The sequence below is a fragment of the Manis pentadactyla genome, chromosome 12 (assembly GCF_030020395.1).
Source record: "Manis pentadactyla isolate mManPen7 chromosome 12, mManPen7.hap1, whole genome shotgun sequence".
NCBI classification, from domain to species: Eukaryota; Metazoa; Chordata; class Mammalia; order Pholidota; family Manidae; genus Manis; species Manis pentadactyla.
The window spans coordinates 11,580,034-11,599,371 of record NC_080030.1 but is presented as its reverse complement, the minus strand read 5'-3'; the positions used below and the strand labels follow the sequence as shown (position 1 = coordinate 11,599,371).

The 19,338-nt window shown below is 57.7% G+C and overlaps 3 protein-coding genes across 5 annotated transcripts; 2 read left to right on the top strand and 1 right to left on the bottom strand.

Annotated features, from left to right (window-relative positions):
• Nucleotides 1–2,228: 2,228 nt before the first annotated feature.
• Nucleotides 2,229–4,054, bottom strand: LOC118917614 (testis-specific serine/threonine-protein kinase 6). Its single transcript, XM_036895649.2, is given in 2 exon segments — nucleotides 2,229–3,052; nucleotides 3,055–4,054. Coding segments are annotated over 2 exon segments (819 nt in total). The 5' UTR covers nucleotides 3,656–4,054; the 3' UTR covers nucleotides 2,229–2,834.
• A 357-nt stretch (nucleotides 4,055–4,411) lies between these two features.
• Nucleotides 4,412–11,547, top strand: LOC130680047 (NADH dehydrogenase [ubiquinone] 1 alpha subcomplex subunit 13-like). The gene is made up of 5 exons (XM_057490038.1): nucleotides 4,412–4,586; nucleotides 9,242–9,320; nucleotides 10,481–10,552; nucleotides 10,902–10,971; nucleotides 11,355–11,547. The coding sequence occupies exons 1-5, from the start codon at nucleotides 4,427–4,429 to the stop codon at nucleotides 11,472–11,474; spliced, it is 501 nt and encodes a 166-aa protein (XP_057346021.1). The 5' UTR covers nucleotides 4,412–4,426; the 3' UTR covers nucleotides 11,475–11,547.
• A 394-nt stretch (nucleotides 11,548–11,941) lies between these two features.
• On the top strand, nucleotides 11,942–19,258 carry LOC118917613 (yjeF N-terminal domain-containing protein 3). Of its 3 annotated transcripts, none has more exons than XM_057490031.1 (6): nucleotides 11,942–12,151; nucleotides 15,214–15,322; nucleotides 17,093–17,203; nucleotides 17,392–17,505; nucleotides 17,586–17,736; nucleotides 19,007–19,258. In XM_057490031.1, exons 1-6 carry the CDS (start codon nucleotides 12,054–12,056, stop codon nucleotides 19,213–19,215), a joined length of 792 nt encoding a protein of 263 aa, XP_057346014.1. In that variant the 5' UTR covers nucleotides 11,942–12,053; the 3' UTR covers nucleotides 19,216–19,258. The 3 variants fall into 3 exon arrangements, with proteins under 3 accessions (XP_057346014.1, XP_057346015.1, XP_036751543.1); XM_057490032.1 differs by lacking the exon at nucleotides 11,942–12,151 and adding an exon at nucleotides 12,230–12,270; XM_036895648.2 differs by lacking the exon at nucleotides 11,942–12,151 and adding an exon at nucleotides 14,412–15,013.
• The last annotated feature ends 80 nt before the right edge of the window (nucleotides 19,259–19,338 follow it).

The window sequence follows — 19,338 nt, the reverse complement described above, 5'->3', positions numbered from 1 at the left end:
TCACCCCCACCAGTGCAGTTATTATCTGTCAACAAAGGAAGGTGTTACGGATTCGTTGGTTATAGTGCAGCAATAAACATAGAGGTGCATATATCTTTTTGAATCAGGGATTGCTTTCTTCGAGTAAATTCCAGTAAGTGGAATTACTGGGTCAAATGGTATTTCTGTGTATCGGGGGTGGGGTGGCTTCTTGCCCTGCTCCCCACCAGAGAAGGAGTGGGGTGAGAATGGAGTGGGCTGCCCGTCGGGCTGGCTCCTAGCCTGTCCAGCCTCCACCCGAGTGCTGGGTTCTCCAGAGCTTTTCAGGCTTGGCACCCATGTAGGGTGTCTGCCGCAGGACATTGTGTTAGAGACGCAGGTTCTAAGCACAGACAGAGCCACCTGGCTGACTCTGAAACCAATGATTCCTGGTGAAAATCTGTTTTCGATGTTAACACGCTGTTTCAAGTTTTATTCATGAAGACCTGTGACCACTTTGGTTAAGTCTAATATGCATAAAATGTGGCCCTGTTTTCCTAAGTGATTTTATTTAGTTTCCTGTTCCCTGTTTTTGTGGATCTGTGCTTCTGGCCATGCTCCCCAAAGGCCATGGCCAGCAAGACATGGAGCTCATAGGTTTGGGTTTAATTTCTGCCATGCCTCCTGTCCCCATCTACCTGTGACATCCTCACTGGTGCCCCATGCCCCAGCACTGGCTGTGAGAAGTGTGCTTGTGGGGAGCTTTCTCGGGGGCTGCACACTCAGCCCTCAAGTGAGTCTTTGCTGGATCAGGCACAGGCCCCACAGACCAGGGGTGAATTTCAAGTAGCAATTCCAACTAACAATGGGACACTTGCTCTGGCTCCTGAGACCTCTCAGCTGCGCTGTGGGTGTGCGACCGTGGGGTAGGAGGAGGTCGAGGCCCCACTGGTCACAAAGAGGCATGTGCCAAGCCCCAGTGTTAGGTGCCTTGTGACCAGGACAAGGAGTGCAAGGGTGTCAGAGAGGAGGTACCATTTACATCAAGTCCTGAATGAGGAGATGGGCAGTGGTCCAGGGAATGGTAAGAGCCAGTGCAGAGGCTGAGGTGAGAGCCGGGCAGGGAGAGGGCAAGGGAGGCAATGTGGCTGGAACCCAGAAGAAAAAGGGGTGAGGATTCTGGTTTTATTCTGAGTGCCACGGGAACCTCGAGAAGGCTTGGGATGCGGCCCTTCAGCGAGCCACAGTGCATCCCAACACCCCCAAGGATGCTGGCCTCTTGCCCCCATTTTCTAGCTTTGGAGCCAAGACACGCTACAGAAGAGGCACCTTTCTAGGACAAAGCAGGAGCTGCTGGCTTTTCTGTCTCAGTTCAGACATGAACAAGCCAGGATTGGAGGCGAAGCACTTCCCATCTTAGCCTCAGTTTCCTCATCGGCGAAATTAGGGAAGCAGGGCACAGCCTATTTGAAAGGGCTGAGTAGAGCTGCCACCTGAGAGCCAAGGAGGACGAAGGGGCAGGAGCAGGGTATCGGCGGGCTCACAGCTGACCAGCCTCTACAACCGTGTGGGGCTCAGATGGACGCAAGCAGGATGGGGGGTTAGGGAGACGTTTCCCACACAACCTAAACGATAGGCAGCCGCCGCTAAACCCAGTAACCTTGGCAGCAAAACGACCTCCAAGCCCTCCTCAGGCTCTGTGAGGTCCCCTCTCCAGACCTCCGTCCTCGCCTCTCCACCCCTCTCCGTCCCAGCCACACCAGCTCCGTCCTGTCTCAGGAACACTGTAACACTTTCCTTCTAACAGCTGATTCCTTCAGGGTTCAGCCTACAGGTCCGCTTCAATCCCTCCTTGCTCATGCCCCACCCAGCATTAAACAGCTAGTTTTATTTTCACACCATTCTTTACTTGACTTTTCCCTTCCCTAGCTGGGGGGGCAGGGATAGAGCCAAGCCTCTCTGCTGAGTCCCAGAGCCGGGCACACAGCTGGCGTTCAATAAATGCATGGACAACAGCCTAGCATCTGCCCACAGACTCACCCTCACCGCCACGTCTTCCCCCCACGTCAGCCATAGCTGGGTTCAAATTCCAGATGTGCTCTTGGGCAAGTGACATCTGTGGGGGCCTGTTTCCTCATCTGTAAACGCTGTTTAGTCCAGACAGGCGCCCCCACCCAACCCCCGTCCCATCCTTAAACACGGGAGGGTACTGGGGTCTTGCTTCCCAGTCCAGTATCTCCACTGTCCCCGGGGACGACGCCAAAGCCCTCTGCCCTGTCTAGGGAGCCCAAAAAGACCCGGGTTTGAGCCCTCTCAACTCCCTTTCGAGACCCAGAGTAAGAGCCTCAACAAGCCTTCCTGTAAAACGCCCCGATCGCGCCCGCCTTCCCCCAAGGACGACCGCCGCCCCGCTCTGTAAAAGGGCGTCATCGCTAGAGCCAGGTGCCGGGAAGAGGGAGTTTAATGCTCAGGTTCCAGGGCGGGCAGCGCCCAGAGCGCGCCGTCCCGTACCAGCGTGAGCTGGGGACTCGGGACGGACGCCTCCCGGGAAGGGCCACTCGGCAGCAGCCGCACATCTGCGGACGTGCCTCCCGCTGCGCAGCCGTCTCTCACCCCGCGCAGACGCAATGTTCCGTCTCCAGTGGCGGGGAGTCTGGGGAGCGCACGCGCCCTCCTGTTCTCGGGATCGTGTAGGAGGAGCTAAATTCCTAACTCTGGCGACTGAGGCCCCAGGGGTCGAAGGGAAAGGGGAAGGGGGAAGAACATCTGCGCGGTGGCAAGCAGGAACTACGTGGGACTCCACGAGCGCGCCTGTCCCGAGTGCGACGGCGTGTGCGCAATGCTCGGGGCGGCGGGGATGGCGGGAACTCCGCCTCCTAACCGGAGTCCCGTTCAAGCAGCCAGGCGTTGCGCGCTACTTGGCCCGCCAAAGGCCTGGCACACGGGTAGAACTGTAGCAGCTTGGCGATTAGGTCCTTGCAGCGCTCGGACAGCTCGAGGCCTTCTGGGTAGAGGACGCCACGCTTCTGGCGCCAGGGCAGGCTAGCGATGTACGAGGCGTTGAAGGGCATGTTCCCGGTGACCATGACGTAGACACGATGCCCAGGCTCCACATGTCGCACCTTTTGGGATCGTAGGGGATGCCCAGGAGTACCTCGGGTGCCGTGTAGGCGAGAGAGCCGCAGTAGGTGGTGCTCAGCTCAGGGTAACCGTGTGTTTCGCGTGCGAAGCCAAAGTCCTTAAGCTTGACGTGGCGCTCGTCTGAGTTCAGCAGCACATTTTCGCACTTGATGTCGCGGTGCACCAGCTGGTGATTGTGCAAGTAGCTCACAGCGCCGGCTAACTGCGCGAAGAAGTCGCGCGCCTGCCCTCCGGGGATGCGCCCGTTGCGCTGCACGGCTTGCAGCAAGTCCGTGGCGGCTGCCTCCATCACGATGTACAGCTTCCCGTTGCACGCCTCAATGAATTAGACGATGTGCACGATGTGTGGGTGCCGCACGCTCCTAAGGATGGATAGCTCAAGCGGCAGGAACTTGTCGACAAAGTCGCGAGGCGCACGGTGCCGGTCCACCACCTTGATAGCCACCGTTCCCTTGTATTTCTTGGACGTGGCCACCTTAACTTTGGAAAACCTGCCCGCACCTATCATGCAGCCCAGCTTGTAGCCGAATTTGCTCAGAAGCCTGTCATCCGACATCGTGGCATCTGGGTGGCACAGGGAGCAGGAGGCGGCTGTTGTCGGAAGGCGGCTGGACTCCCGTCTCAGGCCCAACCAATGGTGCTTGGCATCTGCACCCCCACGCTCCCGGGCGCCCACTCCCGGGTCTTCACCGCCCAGTGCTTTTTAATGCCCAGGTAACAATTTGTGTATTGTGAAGTAGCTGCGGACGTCATCCCGCCTCGTGGTGGGGCCTCTCCGGCCCCCACCCCGTGTGACCCCCCAAGGCCCTTGGGCTTCGTGACTGATAATCGCTCTGAATGGCCCAGTTCTCATGAGAGGCCACTAGCAAGGGGTCCCGGCCACCACCGAGGGGAGTGGAATCTGTGCCTGGCACTGGAAAGGCTCTTCGGGAGTCCGAATCCGAGCAGCAGTCGCCCCCCACCCCCCTACTTTGTGTATCCGTCCCTGACCTCGTGGAGCCCTGGGCTGTCTGCAGAGCCCCGCAAAGGGAAGAAAATGCGAAGGGGAGCTCAACTCGGAGACTTGGCTCCCTCGAGAGCATGGGGTTTCCGACTGGCCCTGAGCATCCTCCAGAGGGAAGGTGACCAGGAGGTCCTGCAGGGCCAGAACCCTGGCAGCTGGACCCGCTCCGACCGAGCCACGCCCCTTCTGAAAGAAGGGTAAATAATAGCTCCTCCGCTGCCCAGTCAGCCCCAGGCCTCGCTGCCCGACTCGCTAGTGGCCTGGAGTCGCTGCGGCAGCGTGCTAGGTTCCCGAGATGGCACTGTAGTTTCTGCCACACTCAGCATGGCGGCACTCCACCCCCGTTTCCGTAACTTCCGCTCGCGGCCGGAAGCGTATGGCTCTTCGAGCATGGCGGCAGCGCGGGTGAAGCAGGACATGCCCCCGCCGGGGGGCTACGGCCCCATCGATTACAAGCGGAATCTTCCCCGTCGGGGACTGTCGGGTCAGTGTCGCCCGGCGCGGGTGTGTCAGGGTGTGGGCCGTCGGGGCGGGGCTCCGGGGACGCTAGCGGGCCTCAGTGTCTCCCGCGGGTGACGGCGGGCGGAGCGGCGGACCCCGGGGGCCTCCGCAGTAACAGCGGTGACCACGGCGAGCTGCGGAGCGCGGGCGGAGGCCTGTGCCTCCCTCACCTAACGGCCGGAGAGGCCGGTCCCGCTTATTATCTATTTATTTACTCTTATTTTTTTTTAATTAAGGTAGCATTGGTATACACTCTTACAAAGGGTTCAGAAGTAAGACAATGTGGTTATTACATTCACCCATATTATCGAGTACCCACCACATACCCCATTGCTGTCACTGTCCATCAGTGTAGGAAGATGCCACAGAGTCCCTACTTGTCTTCTCGGTCCCGCTTATTATAACCATTTGCAGAGGTTTAAATTTAGATTAGTTTAGCCAAGAAATGGAAGCAACCTGTGTCCATCAGTAGATGAATGGATAAAGAAGATGTGGTACATATACACATTGGAGTATTACTCAACAATAAGAAGAAAACAAATCCAAAAAAAAGAAGAAGAAAACAGATCCTACCATTTCCAACAACATGGATGGAGCTGGAGGATATTATGCTCAGTAAAATAAGCCAGATGGAGAAAGACAAGTATCACATGATTTCACTCATCTGTGGAGCATAAGTACAAGGCAAAAACTGAAGGAACAAAACAGCAGCAGACTCACAGAACCCAAGAATGGACTAACAGTTACCAAAGGGAAAGGGACTGGGGAGGGTGGGAGGGCATGGGGAAGGCGGTACAACACAGAGGAGACAGGTAGTGATTCTATAGCATCTTACTATGCTGATGGACAGTGACTGTAATGGGGTATGTGGTGGGGACTTGATAATAGGGGGAGTCTAGTAACCATAATGTTGCTCATATAATTGTACGTTAATGATACCAAAAAAAAAAACTGTGGCAGACCTAGCTTCTAACTCTGTCCAGTCCCCTTTCCATTGCATAGCACCTCCTGAGAAAGACATGTGCCAGATAATTGTAATTGCTTAAGAAAAAACAAAAACAAATTTAGATTCGTTTAAGCCATGCCCTTCTCTCTTGGCCACACGTTGGTTTCACAGGTGGGGAAACTGAGGCCCAAGAGAGGCTGCGCCCTGCCCCCAAGGCCACCCAGAGCAAAATTTGGTGCCCGCTTGCCAGATGTCCCGGCAATATGTGTTCTTAAATTTTTCAAATGTTTTGATGACCATTTGCAGATTCGTCATTGAGTTTAAACACAGGAAAATGTAACAGAAAGTAAAAGGAACCCAAACTGCACCCAGGGTTAACAAGAGAAATACAAAATTTAAAGCAAGTTAAGGGTGAATACATTTACCATAACTCAACATTTAAAATCTGTATGTTAGGCAAATTAAGCTTCGATTTAAAAAAAAAGAATTTGTTGCCATAGTTTAAAGAAAAAGTAATTCAATCTATAGGAAGGTTAAAATTCAAGCCTTCCTCAACCCCTTCCTGATTTTTTCTCTTTTTTCTCGATATATCCCAGAACAGAGATGGGCAAATTTTTTCTATAAGGGCCAGATAAATGCTTTATGCTTTGCTGTCCAGGTAGTCTCTGTACACTGCTGCTGCTTTTTTACTTCTGTTCACAAATCTACCCCAAGGGCCTTACCCAGCACGCCCGATCTGGCACCACAGGGGCACTCAGCTTACCCCAGATCATACTGCGCGAACATGTGATCTGACATAACCATATTTCTCCCCTGGAGTCGAGTGCACCCCTCAGGTATGCAGCTCGAGGACTGTGTAGTCCTGTGCAGTGTGTGACCCTCACCCAGACCAGGCCGCAGAAGGATCTCAGCCCTCAGGTCTCCCTTGACAACTCGTGTTCAGCGTCTTTTTTTATTTTCAAGTCACAGACATGCTCTTTGTCCTCGTTCTCTCCCAGTGCATGACAGCAGAACCCCCTGTGTGTCCAAAATACCAGTCTCTAGGGTCAGGTCTCCTGATCACACCCTTTTCCACCAACTTGCATTATAGCCATCGCAAACCCACCGTCTTTGCTGGCTGCCGAGGGGTGAGGTAGATGCCCCTTCTGGTCTTTGGTTTTGTGCCTGCGTTCAGTTACTGCTTGTTGAATGGCCACAATGGTAATTTTCCTTGTTTTAAAAATCTAGCCCTCCTAGTCAGTGTGAGGTGGGATCTCACTGTGGTTTTGATTTGCAATTCTCTGGTGACTAATGACACGGAGCATCTTTTCATGTGTGTGTTGGCCATTTGTAGATCTTCCTTGGAGAAATGTCTGTTCAGGTCCTTGACACATTTTTAGTTGGGCCGTTCATCTTTTTATTACTGTATTTTGAGAGTTCTTTATATATTTTGGGTACCATTCTATTATCTGAGAGATGATTTGCAAATACTTTCTCCTATTCTGGCTTTTCACCTTGTCGGTGGTGTCCTTTGCAGCACAAGCGTTTAATTTCAGTGATGTCCAGTTCATCTTTTTTCTTTTTATTGGTCACTCGTGCTTCTCACATCATCCTGTTGTCTAAAAGTTTTATAGCTTTAGTTCTGACGTTGAAGTCTTCGATCCATTTTGAGTTAACTTCTGTGTGTGTGGAGGGGAAGAAGCACACTTGATTCTTTTGCATGTGACTCTCCAGTTGTCCAATTTGCTGAAAAGACTGTTCCTTCCCCATTGATTTGTCTTGGCGCTCTTGTCCAAAATCAATTGACCATAAATGTGGGCACTTATTTCTGGACTCAGCTCTGTTCCATCAAGTACATGTCTGTCCTTAGGCCATGCCAGGCTCTCTTGTCTTGTACACACAGCTGTGTGACAAGTTTTGAAATCATGAAGTGCAAGTCCTCCAACTTTGTTCTTCAGAATTGTCTTGGCTAATTTGCTCCCTTGTGTTTTTGTGTGCATTTCACTATCTGCTTGCCAATTTCTTTGGGGCTGGTTGGGGGAAAGTTGGGATTCTGATGGGATCTGCGTTGAATCTACCTCAAACGGGAGAGTGCTACCATCTGGTTAATGTTGTTTTGACACATGAACACGGTATGTTTCCATTTATTTAGGTCTTTTCACATGGCCTGCACCCCCTCTGTACATGCCCCTAGTCAGCTTCCCCCGCCAGACTGGCAGCTCCTGAGGCATAGACCCCTCCCCGCCAGCTCGCATGAGGGCCTGGGGTCTCAGCCTCGCAGCTGTCAGCAAGAAAGATGAGTTAGAGGCCCCCTAGGTCTTGGGCTCTATCTTCCAGAGGGCCCAATGGCAGGGTGCCCAGTGCGAGGGCACAGGGTCTCTACTAGGACACCCCAGGACTGTCCCCTGGTCCCCTGGGGCAGGGTCAGAAGAGGCCCTGGGCTTCCCTGCGGCTGTTGAAAAGAACGAGGCAGTTCTGATGAGACGCTCCCGCCCTGCAGAGAGAGGTCCAAGTTCCGGCACAGGTGGCCGGCTGCGTGTGAGTGCCACAGGGGCCCTGGGAGCTGGTCCTGGCATTCAGGCTCCTTGGAGAGGCCCTGCCTCTGAGCCCAGGAACCACAGCGCCCTTGCTACCCTGCCTCTCTTAACAAGGAAGTGTCCTACCCTGAACTCATGTTTTTAGCAGGTTTAACTAAGGATAAAAAAATCGAGCCAGTTTCTCACTCATCTTTGGGGCCGTCAGGGTCCAGATGAGCCGTGGACCTGAGCCAAGCGGAAGGTGAAAGATGGGGACGGGGACAGTGCAGGCACCCCCACCACACTCCCAGAGCACCAGCTCTGCCCCCGACTAGGCCCAGGGAGTGGCCTCTGCTTGACCCACCATTTGCTGGTCATTTACTGGGTGATACCTGGAGCTCAGCCTAGTCGAACTCGGCAGTTTGTCCCAGCAACCATGAGGCCCATCCAAAGGAGACCAATATGCAAAAGTTAGGGAGCTCTGGGTGAGTTAGACCCCAGGCAGCTGAGCCTCCCTGAAGACCCCAGGTGCCTGTGGCCCGGCAGTGAGGATTGCAGTGCAGGTGTCCGCTGGTCAGTAAATATTCATGACCGCTTCCGTTCCCTGTGTCCAGGCAGGGGTCTCGACCCCACTGGGCCGGGAGGCAGCCGCACCCTGGGAACCCAGGGGTGCTGAGCGGCCCCTGGAGGGGACTGCTGCCTCTGGAAGCCCTGTCCAGCCCCCTGTGGGCTGCATTCAGGGAGGTGGCCCAGGCAGCCACCATGGAGCTGGGACCTAGCTGCAGACAACATCCCAACTCATGAGGACCCACATGGTGCCTGGAAACCAAATGACCTTCTAGAAGGTTGGTGGGGCTAGGACCACCCAACCATAAACATCTAGACTCTCATGCCCTCCTGCAGTCCCCACCCGGTTCTGCAGCCCCTACCTTCCGGAAGCCCTGGCCTGGAGGCAGAGCGGGTGGCTGGGACAGAGGGTAGTCTGCAGCTGCTGAGGAGGGGGCGGCTATGGGAGGGGCTCTGGACCCTCCACAAAGACAAAAAATACATGATAGACAGGGCCCTGGCTTTCCCCTCCCCACCAACCATGTTTCTGGAGTATTTGCACAGTGAGCAGGCAGACATCACAGGCAGGCGCGGCACGGGGTGGCCTGCCTGGCGTGTGCAGGTGCTGAGGTGGCCCCCGTCTCCCCACAGGCTACAGCATGTTTGCTGTGTGCATTGGGGCCCTGCTCTTCGGGTACTGGAGCATGATGAAGTGGAACCGCGAGCGCAGGTAGGCCCTGGCTGGGGGGCCCTGTGCCCTAGGACCTGAGGCCAAGGGGCAAGCCCAGGATGGGCTGCCCTGGCAGTTTTTGTCAGTGGTGACCAGGCAGTGCAGATTATCAGGGCTTAGAAAATGGCCACCCAAGACGATGGCCCTGCCAGTCACATGGGACCTGAGGGACCGACGCCTGCTGTGGCCTAGGCTCAGATTCCAGCCACCTGCAAGCTTGCCGGCTGCCATAGCAGGTGTCTCCTCCTCATTGACCTCTGACTGTGGGCCCCTCCACCCTGTCCTATCTTGTGTCACGTGTCCTTAGCACTGTCCCCCAACCCTTGAGCTCGCTCACCCTTGAGGCTGGGTATCTGAGGGTGGTGCTGGAGAGGACCCTACCTGGGGTGGGTGCTCAGCACTGTTGCATGAACTCGAGCTTCTGGGGGTGCCAGATAGTGGGGCCCCACACTGGACAGATGAGGTCTGGGACGTGCCACCTGCAGAGGGGGTGGACACAGTAGTGACAACAGAGTGCTGCTGGGGTGGGGGCAGCAGCCTGGGGTGGGGATGCTACCCTGGGACCTGGGGCTGGGGTGGGGCTTGGCATTCATCCAGACCCTTCTCTGCACTGCTGCAAGCTTCCTGGTGATGAGGACACAGGGCAGTCAGCCTCTCCCTGGGTCACATCCCTGGGTGCTGCTCTCTGAGCGCAGATGGCGCTGGGGCTTGGAAGACACTGCAGAGCAGGGAGAAGAAGGGAGCCCCGTACAGTGCACAGGCCCCACCTTCCCTGGGCTCACACCCCACGGGTATTCTGAGATGAAGGGGTGTGGTTTTGTACCATCCAGAGCCCTGTGATGAACTCTCCCCACCCCCGGGGCTTCACCAGTCATCAGGGCAGGGTGAGTTTTAACATGAAAAGAGGGTTTTAATTGAAAGGAAAGTGTGAAGCCAGAAGTCTTGTAGGCCGAAGGGTGCTTGTGCTATGTGCTAGCTGCATGTCCCCTCACCCTCATTTTAGGCATCTGTGGGCAGAGCCCACCACCCCTGCCCTGCCCCACCTGCTCACTTCTCCCGCAAACCCTTCCCCACGCATCACCCGGAGTGTCTGAGGCTCATGTCTTCTGCCCCTCACCCCAGCCTGGTCTGACGTGACTGTCGGTTTTGGGGTTTCACAGGCGCTTGCAGATCGAGGACTTCGAGGCCCGTATTGCACTGATGCCACTGCTGCAGGCAGAGAAGGACCGGAGGTGGGGCTGCCAGGCCAGGGTTGAGAGGCCACAGGCCTGAGGGCCTCTGGCTTCAGCTCGGGGCAGGGCCAGAATGCTCGTGGAGCCTGGCAGCTGTGTGCTTGCACGGTCAGAGCGTCCCCAGACTTGACTTAAAGACCCAAGTAGGAAGATGGAAAGGTTTCCTGAAGGAGGGGGTGTTGGGCTGCCGCTGGAGGACAGCAGGTTTGCCCCGGGAGGAGGGGAAAGGAGAAGGCTCAGTGCGCAGGGCCTGAAGCAGCAGGAAGTGGTGGGGACTGGAACGTGGAGAGCCCTGGCGGGCGCATCAGGCAACATAATGAGGCCCCCACCTCCCACGCTGTCCCTGCAGGGTGCTACAGATGCTTCGGGAAAACCTGGAGGAGGAGGCCATCATCATGAAAGATGTGCCCAACTGGAAGGTGGGTCCCAGGCAGGGAGGGCGGGGTCCAGTCCGCTGCAGAAACGCAACCTCCCAAGGAAAACCTGAAGCGAGAGGGGTGGGTGCCAGGTGTGCGGCGGGGAAGGCAGCCCCCGACTTTTTAAAGTTTTGGTATCGCTAATGAACAATTACATGAACAACATGGTTACTAGACTCCCCCCATCATCAAGTGCCCCCCACATACCCCATTACGGTCACTGTCCATCAGCGTAGTAAGATGCTGTAGAATCATTACTTGTATTCTCTGTATATAGGAAGGCAGCCCCTATTTTAATGTGGGCGCTGACTGCCAGGGTGGGTCCCAGCAGGCGGTGCGGGCCTAAGGGGGCAGCTGCACCCCACCGATCCCTGTTGTCCCCGCAGGTGGGAGAGTCCGTGTTCCACACCACGCGCTGGGTGACCCCCGTGATGGGGGAGCTCTATGGGCTGCGCCCGAGCGAGGAGATCATCCGCAACACCTACGGCTTCCTGTGGTACATGTAGGGGGCCTGCGGCGCTCAGACCACCAGCCCCTGCCGCCTCCCCACCAGGACGGAATAAAGGCTGTGGAGACGGGCCTGCCTGTGTCCTTGCGGCTAACTGGGATGGGGCCACACAGACTAGATCTGGGGACTCCAGCAGAAGATGACAGGCGGGGTGCCTTAAAACCCACCCAGAGGCTGCCTCTGGGTCCATCAACCTCGACCCCCAAATATCCCGGGATCCTTCCACCATTTGAAACTGCTTGTCAACAGCCCACCTCTCCAGTCTTGGGGCTTCTTCACGCGGGCACAGGGGTGGGAGGGGGACCTGGAGAGGAGAGCCCTGGCGGCAGAGGCGGGGAACCCCGTGCTCCTGGACCAGGATCCCACAGCGGTGTGACCGGTCCGGAATCCCCCGGACCTCGTTTCCCTGCCCAGATCCGCGCCTCGGTCTTGCCGGCGCGCCTGCGGGCAGCTCTGCCACGGCGTGAGAGGGTTAAGTCCCCCGCTGTCGGCCAATGGCCGCCCGCAGCGCCTCCGCGGCGCCGCCTGATTAGCGGACGCGCAGCGGGCGGTGCGTCCCGGCTGGGGCTGCGCTTAAATGGCGGAGGCGGCGGTGCGCGTCCCGTACACCTTGGCCATGAGCTGCGCGGCTGTTCCGGACCTGGCGGCGGCGCCGGAAGAGCGACGTTTCCTCAGGTCAGCCCGGGAGGGGCGCAGCCGTGGGATGGGGCCCGGGGGAGTCGTGGGGCTGGAGCCACTGTACCTGCCGCAGCCAGCGCCACCCGAGCCATGTTCCCTGGGAAACTGCAACCGTGGTGGGCCCGCCCCTCATGCATTATTCATCAGCACCGCTGGGGACTCCCCATCTTGCTGGCCCCGCTGGTCCAGGGCTCACCGCGCTGTCCCTCCCTCCCAGGGAGCCTGGAGCCCGCCGCTCCTTGTCCGTCTGGGATGAGCTGAGCTCTCCTAGTGCTCAAAGGGCTCATACCCGCGTTGGAGTCCCCTTGTCCAGAGGGGAAACTAAGGCTCAAACAGGACAACCACTACCTGTGCCAGGACTGGGGCAATTTCTAAACACATGGGCCACGTGTCAGGGGTCTGAAGCTGGCAGCTGTGGCTGTCTCCCCTCGTCCTGAGTCCCCCTCCTGTGGGACGAGAGGCCCCAAATAGGGCTGTGGACCTCACGGGAAACCAGATTCACCCAACAGCCCCTTGTTGACCGCCTCAGCCCTGTCCACACAGTCCTCTTCCCAGGGCAGATACCGTCCAGGGACTGAGATCCAGGTGCAGCCTAGAGTCCCAGCTCATCCTAGGCAGGGGGAGAAGAATGTTCTGGAAGATGGAGCTGCGATTTCACCTTGTGCGGGGATGGTGGGGACTCAAATGCCAAGTGAGAAGGATGGGGCACTGTGGGGTGGGTGGGAGTGGGATGTGGGGGGCAAGGGGAGAGGAGGCAGTGAGGTGGGGGACATGTAGGCGTGGTGAGGGATTTGAATATTCTTTGACTCCTGGGAAGCCATAGGAGGATTTGGGACGGGGGTGGGCAATGCAGTCTGGGGTTCAGGTTTTCAAAGTGTGTTGAAGAGGAGTTTGGGTGTTGTGGGACGGCTGCAGGCAGCCCGGTGAGCAATGGTGGCACGCTGGCGGGAGGAGGTGGGAGGACGGGGAGAGGCAGGGGAGGTAGGGCGCAGGAGCCCTGGCCTTAGGGCGTCCCCTCCCAAAGATCCCTCTCTCTTAAGCAAGTTGGGACGCCTGGCTCAGGCCCCTGTGGAACCAGGTCCGCCCAGCCCTCTGGGCTGGTGGGGAAACTCTGATAGTGGGAGCTCCTCTCCTCTGCGAGCTGAGGTAGGAAGGAGCAAGGGGCACCCTCCTGACAGCCCCTTCCTCTGTCCCCCCGACACTGAGCCCCACAACACCTCTGCCCTGTCCCTCTCCTCACTGGTCCTAATGCCCTCGCAGGCTTACCCAGAGCCTCTGCGGCCACCATCCCAGGCCCCTCGCCTGGCCGTCCCCTTACCACTCTAATGACCAGTTAGGACGGTACCGTTCCCAGTGCTGGCCCAAGGCCACAGCTTCGGGACAGAGGGAGAGGAGTCATGGGTAGCCTCCACTACGGAGGCCGCAGCCAGAGCTGTCATACGATGATGGCGGAGGAATGAGCCCCATTCCCAAGCTCGTCTTCCCCAGCGTTCCTACCCAGGAGCTGGGCCAGCCCACCCTGGGAGTACCTTTAGCTGGCCCCACTGTGAGCTCCTTTCCACGCCTGGTCCTTCACCTCATCTGAGGTGAGCTGGGATTGAGTCTGACTCTCGTTGCTGCGTGACTCAGGGCACGTGGCCCCCCTGCCGTAAGCCTCTATCTCCCCCATCCGCATGGGCTCCCAGAGTGTCATTCCCACCACAGAGCCTTGGCCTTCACTGTTCTTGCCGTCTGGATCACCTCGCAGAGTGTCAGCTCCTGCGGAAGCCCTCCCTGACTCCCCAGCCCATGCAGTCCTCGCTCCCCACCCTATGCCCCTGCAGCCACCCAGCCTGATCACACTGCAAAATTGGCCTATGGTTGGCAGTCTCCTGCTCACAGAATTGAAGAAAGGAAGCTCAGTATTCATCCCGACAAACCTCTGCCCTCTGTGGGTCTGACTCTGCTTCTCTGCTCACACCGTCTGTGGCTCTAGAGTCAGCCTCCAAGGGTGGCAGGGGCAGTTTTCCTGCTTGCTTCCTGCATGAGCCTGGGCAAGCCACTTGGCTTCTCTGAGTTGTTGGATATTCTTCTAACTTCTGGGCCTGGGTATTTTATTATTATTATTATTATTCCATTCTATAGGGGCTGTTGAGCTGAGCGTTAGGTGCTGTCCTCCAGCCAGAAGGGGTCCTGCTGAAGGGAGGCTGGCTTCTGGCCACACACCCCTGATTCTGGAGTGAGGAACATCTTCAGCTCCTCAGTGCCAGCTCTCCCTCTCTGCACCAACCATGCCCATGCCCCTTGGAAGCCCATGCCAGGGCTAGCAGGTTGTTATTCCAGAAGGGCCCACCACTTGGTTTAATGCTGTGCTGTCACCATCTCAAAATTCTTAATAATTTTTGAAAGAGGGGCCCCACATTTGCATTTTGAACTGGGCCACATAAATGATTCAGTCCCTCCTGCCTTCACTTTTGCAAAGGAGGAAGCAGGTGTCAGGTGAAACAGATTCCTGTCACTCAGCAAGTGTGCCCCATTGTTCTGCACAATTATTTGAATTTTATTACTGCTCCTGAACAGTGGTCATCAAAGGGTCTCATACCTGCTGGCTGCACATCCACTTCCTTCAGTGAGCCATCAAACTCCTCTGCAACCTTCAAAACCCATGCTCCGCAGACACCAGTCCAGTCCGCCCCCTCCAATGTCCTGGAGTGCACTCAGTCGTTTTCACTGCCTGGAATCTGCCCACCGTCCGCGTCAAAGTTCAGGCTGCATTTCTCCTGCTTCCTCCCACCTTCGGGGTTGGGGGCGCCTGCACGGGCCTGGGGCAGTAGAACCAACATGCGCCTCCCAGAACACCAGAGGGCGCCTACGCTTCAGGTTTGGGCTTTTAAACCTCCCACTGACGGCCGATCTTCCATTCAAACCTTGTGCGCCTCCCTAAGGAAACAGGTTGGAAGGCGGCGCCAGGGCCTGACCGGGGTCATTAGTGGGGCATTTCTGGCTCCATCTGAGCTGCTGTCTCCAGGTCTCTCTCCGTGTCTGTGTCTCTGAGCTGCTCTTCCCACTCTGTCCTTCAGCACTGCGGAGGCAGCCGCCCTGGAGCGGGAGCTTCTGGAGGATTACCGCTTCGGGCGGCAGCAGCTGGTGGAGTTGTGCGGCCATGCAAGCGCCGTGGCTGTGGCCAAGGTACCTGACCCTTGGCCCTGACCCCAAACATTTGACCAGCCCATGAGAGCTGAAGCCTAGGTGCACAACCCCTGTGGCCCGGATGGTTCATCCAAGAACCCCTCTTTGCTTGGGACCACCTCAGCCTGTCAGTCAGATGAGGAAACTGAGACCCAGGGAGGATCATCACTGGTTCGGGCCAGGCAGGCAGCCGAGTCAAAGGATGTCAGTGAAGGTCAGGGCAGAGCCTGGGGTTCCCCAGAGACTCAGAAGCTGGGGAGCAGGGACCAGTCTGGGGCCATTGAGGCACAGACATGACCACCTGCCTGTCACCTCCTAGGTCTTGCTCAAGGGGGCTATGGTCTCCTCCAGTCTGAGTACCCCCAAGCAACCCCACATCACAGGAGGGGAAACTGAGGTCCAGAGACAGGGAGGGGCCTGCACAGGGCATCAGGGGTTGGAAGCAGAGCTGTGTCCTGCTCTGGGGCAAGCCTCCAGCCCTTCAGGTGCCTGCAAGTAACACAAGAGAAATAGCCAGGACTATATTACCACCCAGCACCTTGGGCGATGATCCAAACCACGCTGGGCCCGTTTCCTCCTTGAGGAAAGAATAATAAACCGACACCAGTCCATAAATGCACACACCTCAGAGAAGTGCCCCATGGAATCAGGCGGGTAACCCTCCTCTGCTCTTCCTCCCTTCTTCCTTCTTTGCATTATTACACACTATACTTTTTTTAAAAACTCAGTATCTTTAAGTGAACTCCCTCTCTCTCTCTTTTTTTTTTTACTTAAATGTTCCTATTTCCAAATGAAACATATCCTGAGCTAGGTGCCCAGAGGAGAAGGAAATGGTGCAAATCAGAGCCATAAAGCAAACACGGTGTAGTGAGCTCTTGCCTGGCCTTTGGTAACCAGCCGTCCAGTTCTGGCCCTGAAAGTCCCGGGATGTCTGAGACTGGCCCCTGTCACCCGGACGCCCTCTCAGGCTCCGGGCCTGGTGTGGTGCTGTGCCGGACATGATCAGGGTGGGTCAGGGGCTCGCTCAAATCTTGGGGAGGGGACTCAGAAAGGGAGTAACTTCCCCTGTGTGTGGTGGGAGGATAGAGTGCAGCCAGGCCCCCAGGAGCCAGCCCTGGCTGGGAGAACACTGCCCCACCCCCGTGCCCATCAGAGCTGTTGGCACTCCCGTTTGATACAGGCAACTGAGGCTGGGAGAGGAGGGGCCACAGAGAGTCAGGCAGGGCTGGGACTCAAACACCAGTGTCTTAACTCCTGCATTTAAGGGAGGCACAGAGTATGAGAGATAGAGACTGTGACAGAGAGAGACAAACTGGAGACACAGAGAGTCAGAGATACAAGGAGAAAGCCAGAGCCATGAAGACTGGCAGACGGAGAGGGACAGGGCATCTCAGGCTGGAAAAGTACCCCCCTCCCCACCCCGCCCTGGGAGGGGCCAGGCCTGGAAACACGGGTGGGGGAGGGGCAGTGGAAAAAGGTGGAAGAATGTCTGCAACTCAGACTGAGAGTAAACAAACCTCCCTCAGGGCGCAGTGGCAGGAGGCACGTTTTCCTGCTTCCACTTGGCAGAGCCTGAGGCAAGGACTCTGAGCCTCCAACGAGGAAACAGACCCCAAGAGTGTCTCACCCAGAATGCCTCTCTTCCTGTCCTAGCCTATTGCCTGCAGGCCCATGGCCTGTCCCTTCCTCAACTCTGGGCCTCAGTTTCCCCACCTGAGCAAGAAGACATGCCCAGTGCCATGCCTTTGCCTTTGCCGTGTCCCCTACCAGGTGTTCCCCTTGCCTGCTCTCTCCCGGAAGCAGAGGACTGTGCTGGTCGTGTGCGGCCCAGAGCAGAACGGGGCTGTGGGGCTGGTCTGTGCCCGGCACCTGCGGGTGTTTGTGAGTAACAGGGACCCCTTCAGCTTCCCAGGGTTACCCCCAACACTGTCCCTGCAGAAATTGCTTCCTCCTCTTGATGTTTCAGAGCTTGCCCCAGGCAGGGTCTGCTGCCTGTACCCAGGTCTGGGGGCTAAGGCCCTGGGGACACTGGGAGGGCCCCCAGTGCTGACTCCTTCCCGCCCCCCCAGGAGTATGAACCGACCATCTTCTACCCCACCCGCTCCCTCGACCTGCTGCACCGCGACCTGACTACCCAGTGTGAGAAAATGGACATCCCCTTTCTATCCTATCTGCCCGCAGAGGTCAGTGCTCAGTGGTGACTGAGGGAGGAAGGTGGGGAGACAATGGCCCAAGGCCTCCCTGACCCTGCGTGTCCTCCCAGGTCCAGCTCATCAATGATGCCTACAGGCTGGTGGTGGATGCTGTGCTGGGCCCCGGCGTGGAACCTTGTGAGGTTGGGGGCCCCTGCATACGCACGCTGGCCACGCTCAAACTGCTGTCCATCCCCCTTGTGAGCCTGGACATTCCCTCAGGCATGCCAGGTGGAGGCGGGTTGGGGGGCCTTGGGTACACTGGCTTTGGGTGGCCTCAACCTGTCTGTCCACTCTGAGCCTGTTTCCCTGGTGTGGACGGGTCATGCACTCTGGGGGAGACTGCAGCTCACGTCCAGCCCGTGGACGGCGAAGACCATCACATAGATGCTGTCCATGTGACCCTGTGTCCCTCTCCCCCCAGCATCCAGCCCAGCCTGCCCGCTGCCCACCCTGGGCCAGTTACCCGGGCAGACGTGAGCTCACTCGGCAAAGGCCTTGCCTGCCCTGGCCGCCGCCCCGTGCCTGTTGGAGCCATTAGGCAATGGGCAGACAGAACAAACAGCTGCTGGCCAGCCAGACCCTCCACGGGGGTGGCTGGACTCAACGGAACATCCCCAGGCTTGCAAGACCCCAGGGCCATCCCAGCCAGGAGCCACAGAGCAGGGGTTGTCTGTGAGGATGTGGGCTGTCTGGTCTGAGGATGAAGGCTAGGGTCACAGAAGGGAGGGTTAAGGTCAGAGGGAGGAGGCTTTTAGTTAGTGGGCCCAGACTCTGGTCAGAGGCCGGAGAGAAGGCAAAGCCCCCAGTCTGGAGGTGGAGGCTCGTTAGAGAAGTGGCAGAGGCTAACGAGGGAGGGGTTGGGGTGCTGTCAACTCAAAAGACAAGACCTAGTCTGAGGGTAAAGGCAGGGATGTCTAGTCAGCGGACAGATGCTGAAACTGGGTGGTGAGGGGGGCCTGTGTTAGCAGATGCAAGAACCTGGGGTGAGGGGACAGGCCCGATGGAGGAGCTTTGCCTGAGGAGGGAGGCAGTTGTGTCCTCTGGGTAGAGAGTGGGCATCTGGTCAGAGAGGTAAGGCCAGCCGGGAAGTCTGGATGGAAAACGGCTCTAGTCTGAGTGGAGAAGCTCAGGATTGACAGGGAGGGAGACAGATGCTGGGTCAGAGCAGAGGCATGGGTCTCACTGGGGAAGGGCCACAGGTGGGAATGATGTACTGTGAAGGCAGAGGCTGCGTCACATGCAGGAGAAAGACTGGGTAGCAGGTGGGAAAAAGGGCAGAAAAGTCTGAGGGCAGAGGCTCCGGTCAGAGGGGGAGGGAAACCCCTCCCAGGACAGGGGGAGACGAGTCTGCGGGCAGAGGCTCCGCTGAGGCGGGTCAGAGAGCAGAGGCCGCATCTCACGGGGGAGGGGAAGCGGCCGTCGAGGCGGCAGGACTGTGAGGCCAGCACCCCTCGCAGCTCCCGACCCCCCTCCCGCCGTCCCCCCTCAGGCTGGGACGCGGAGACCGGCGGCGGGGAGACGGAGGACGGGCTCCGGCCGGATGTGCTCGTGTCGCTCACGGCGCCCAAGCGCTGCGCGGGCCGCTTCTCCGGGCGCCACCACTTCGTCGCCGGCAGGTTCGTGCCCGACGACGTGCGCCGCAAGTTCGCTCTGCGCCTGCCAGGGTACACGGGCACCGACTGCGTCGTGGCGCTGTGACCGCCACGCGTCCCCGCGCCAATAAACACATCGCGCCGCCGCCACCTGGCCTCTGCCTCCTCTGTGCGCCGGGGTGCCGCGTGGGTGGGCAGACGCGGGGAGGGCCTTCCACCGGGCCCCCGG

What these genes read in the sequence shown, in the direction of transcription:
- LOC118917613 (XM_036895648.2), top strand. Translation starts at nt 14,799, where the DNA reads ATGCTCCGCAGACACCAGTCCAGTCCGCCCCCTCCAATGTCCTGGAGT. An exon ending in AGAGGGCGCCTACGCTTCAG is followed by an intron (nt 15,014 to 15,213) that starts GTTTGGGCTTTT and finishes TCTGTCCTTCAG; the next exon opens with CACTGCGGAGGCAGCCGCCC. An exon ending in CCCGGCACCTGCGGGTGTTT is followed by an intron (nt 17,204 to 17,391) that starts GTGAGTAACAGG and finishes CCGCCCCCCCAG; the next exon opens with GAGTATGAACCGACCATCTT.
- LOC130680047 (XM_057490038.1), top strand. Translation starts at nt 4,427, where the DNA reads ATGGCGGCACTCCACCCCCGTTTCCGTAACTTCCGCTCGCGGCCGGAA. An exon ending in AAGTGGAACCGCGAGCGCAG is followed by an intron (nt 9,321 to 10,480) that starts GTAGGCCCTGGC and finishes GGGGTTTCACAG; the next exon opens with GCGCTTGCAGATCGAGGACT. An exon ending in CAGGCAGAGAAGGACCGGAG is followed by an intron (nt 10,553 to 10,901) that starts GTGGGGCTGCCA and finishes CTGTCCCTGCAG; the next exon opens with GGTGCTACAGATGCTTCGGG.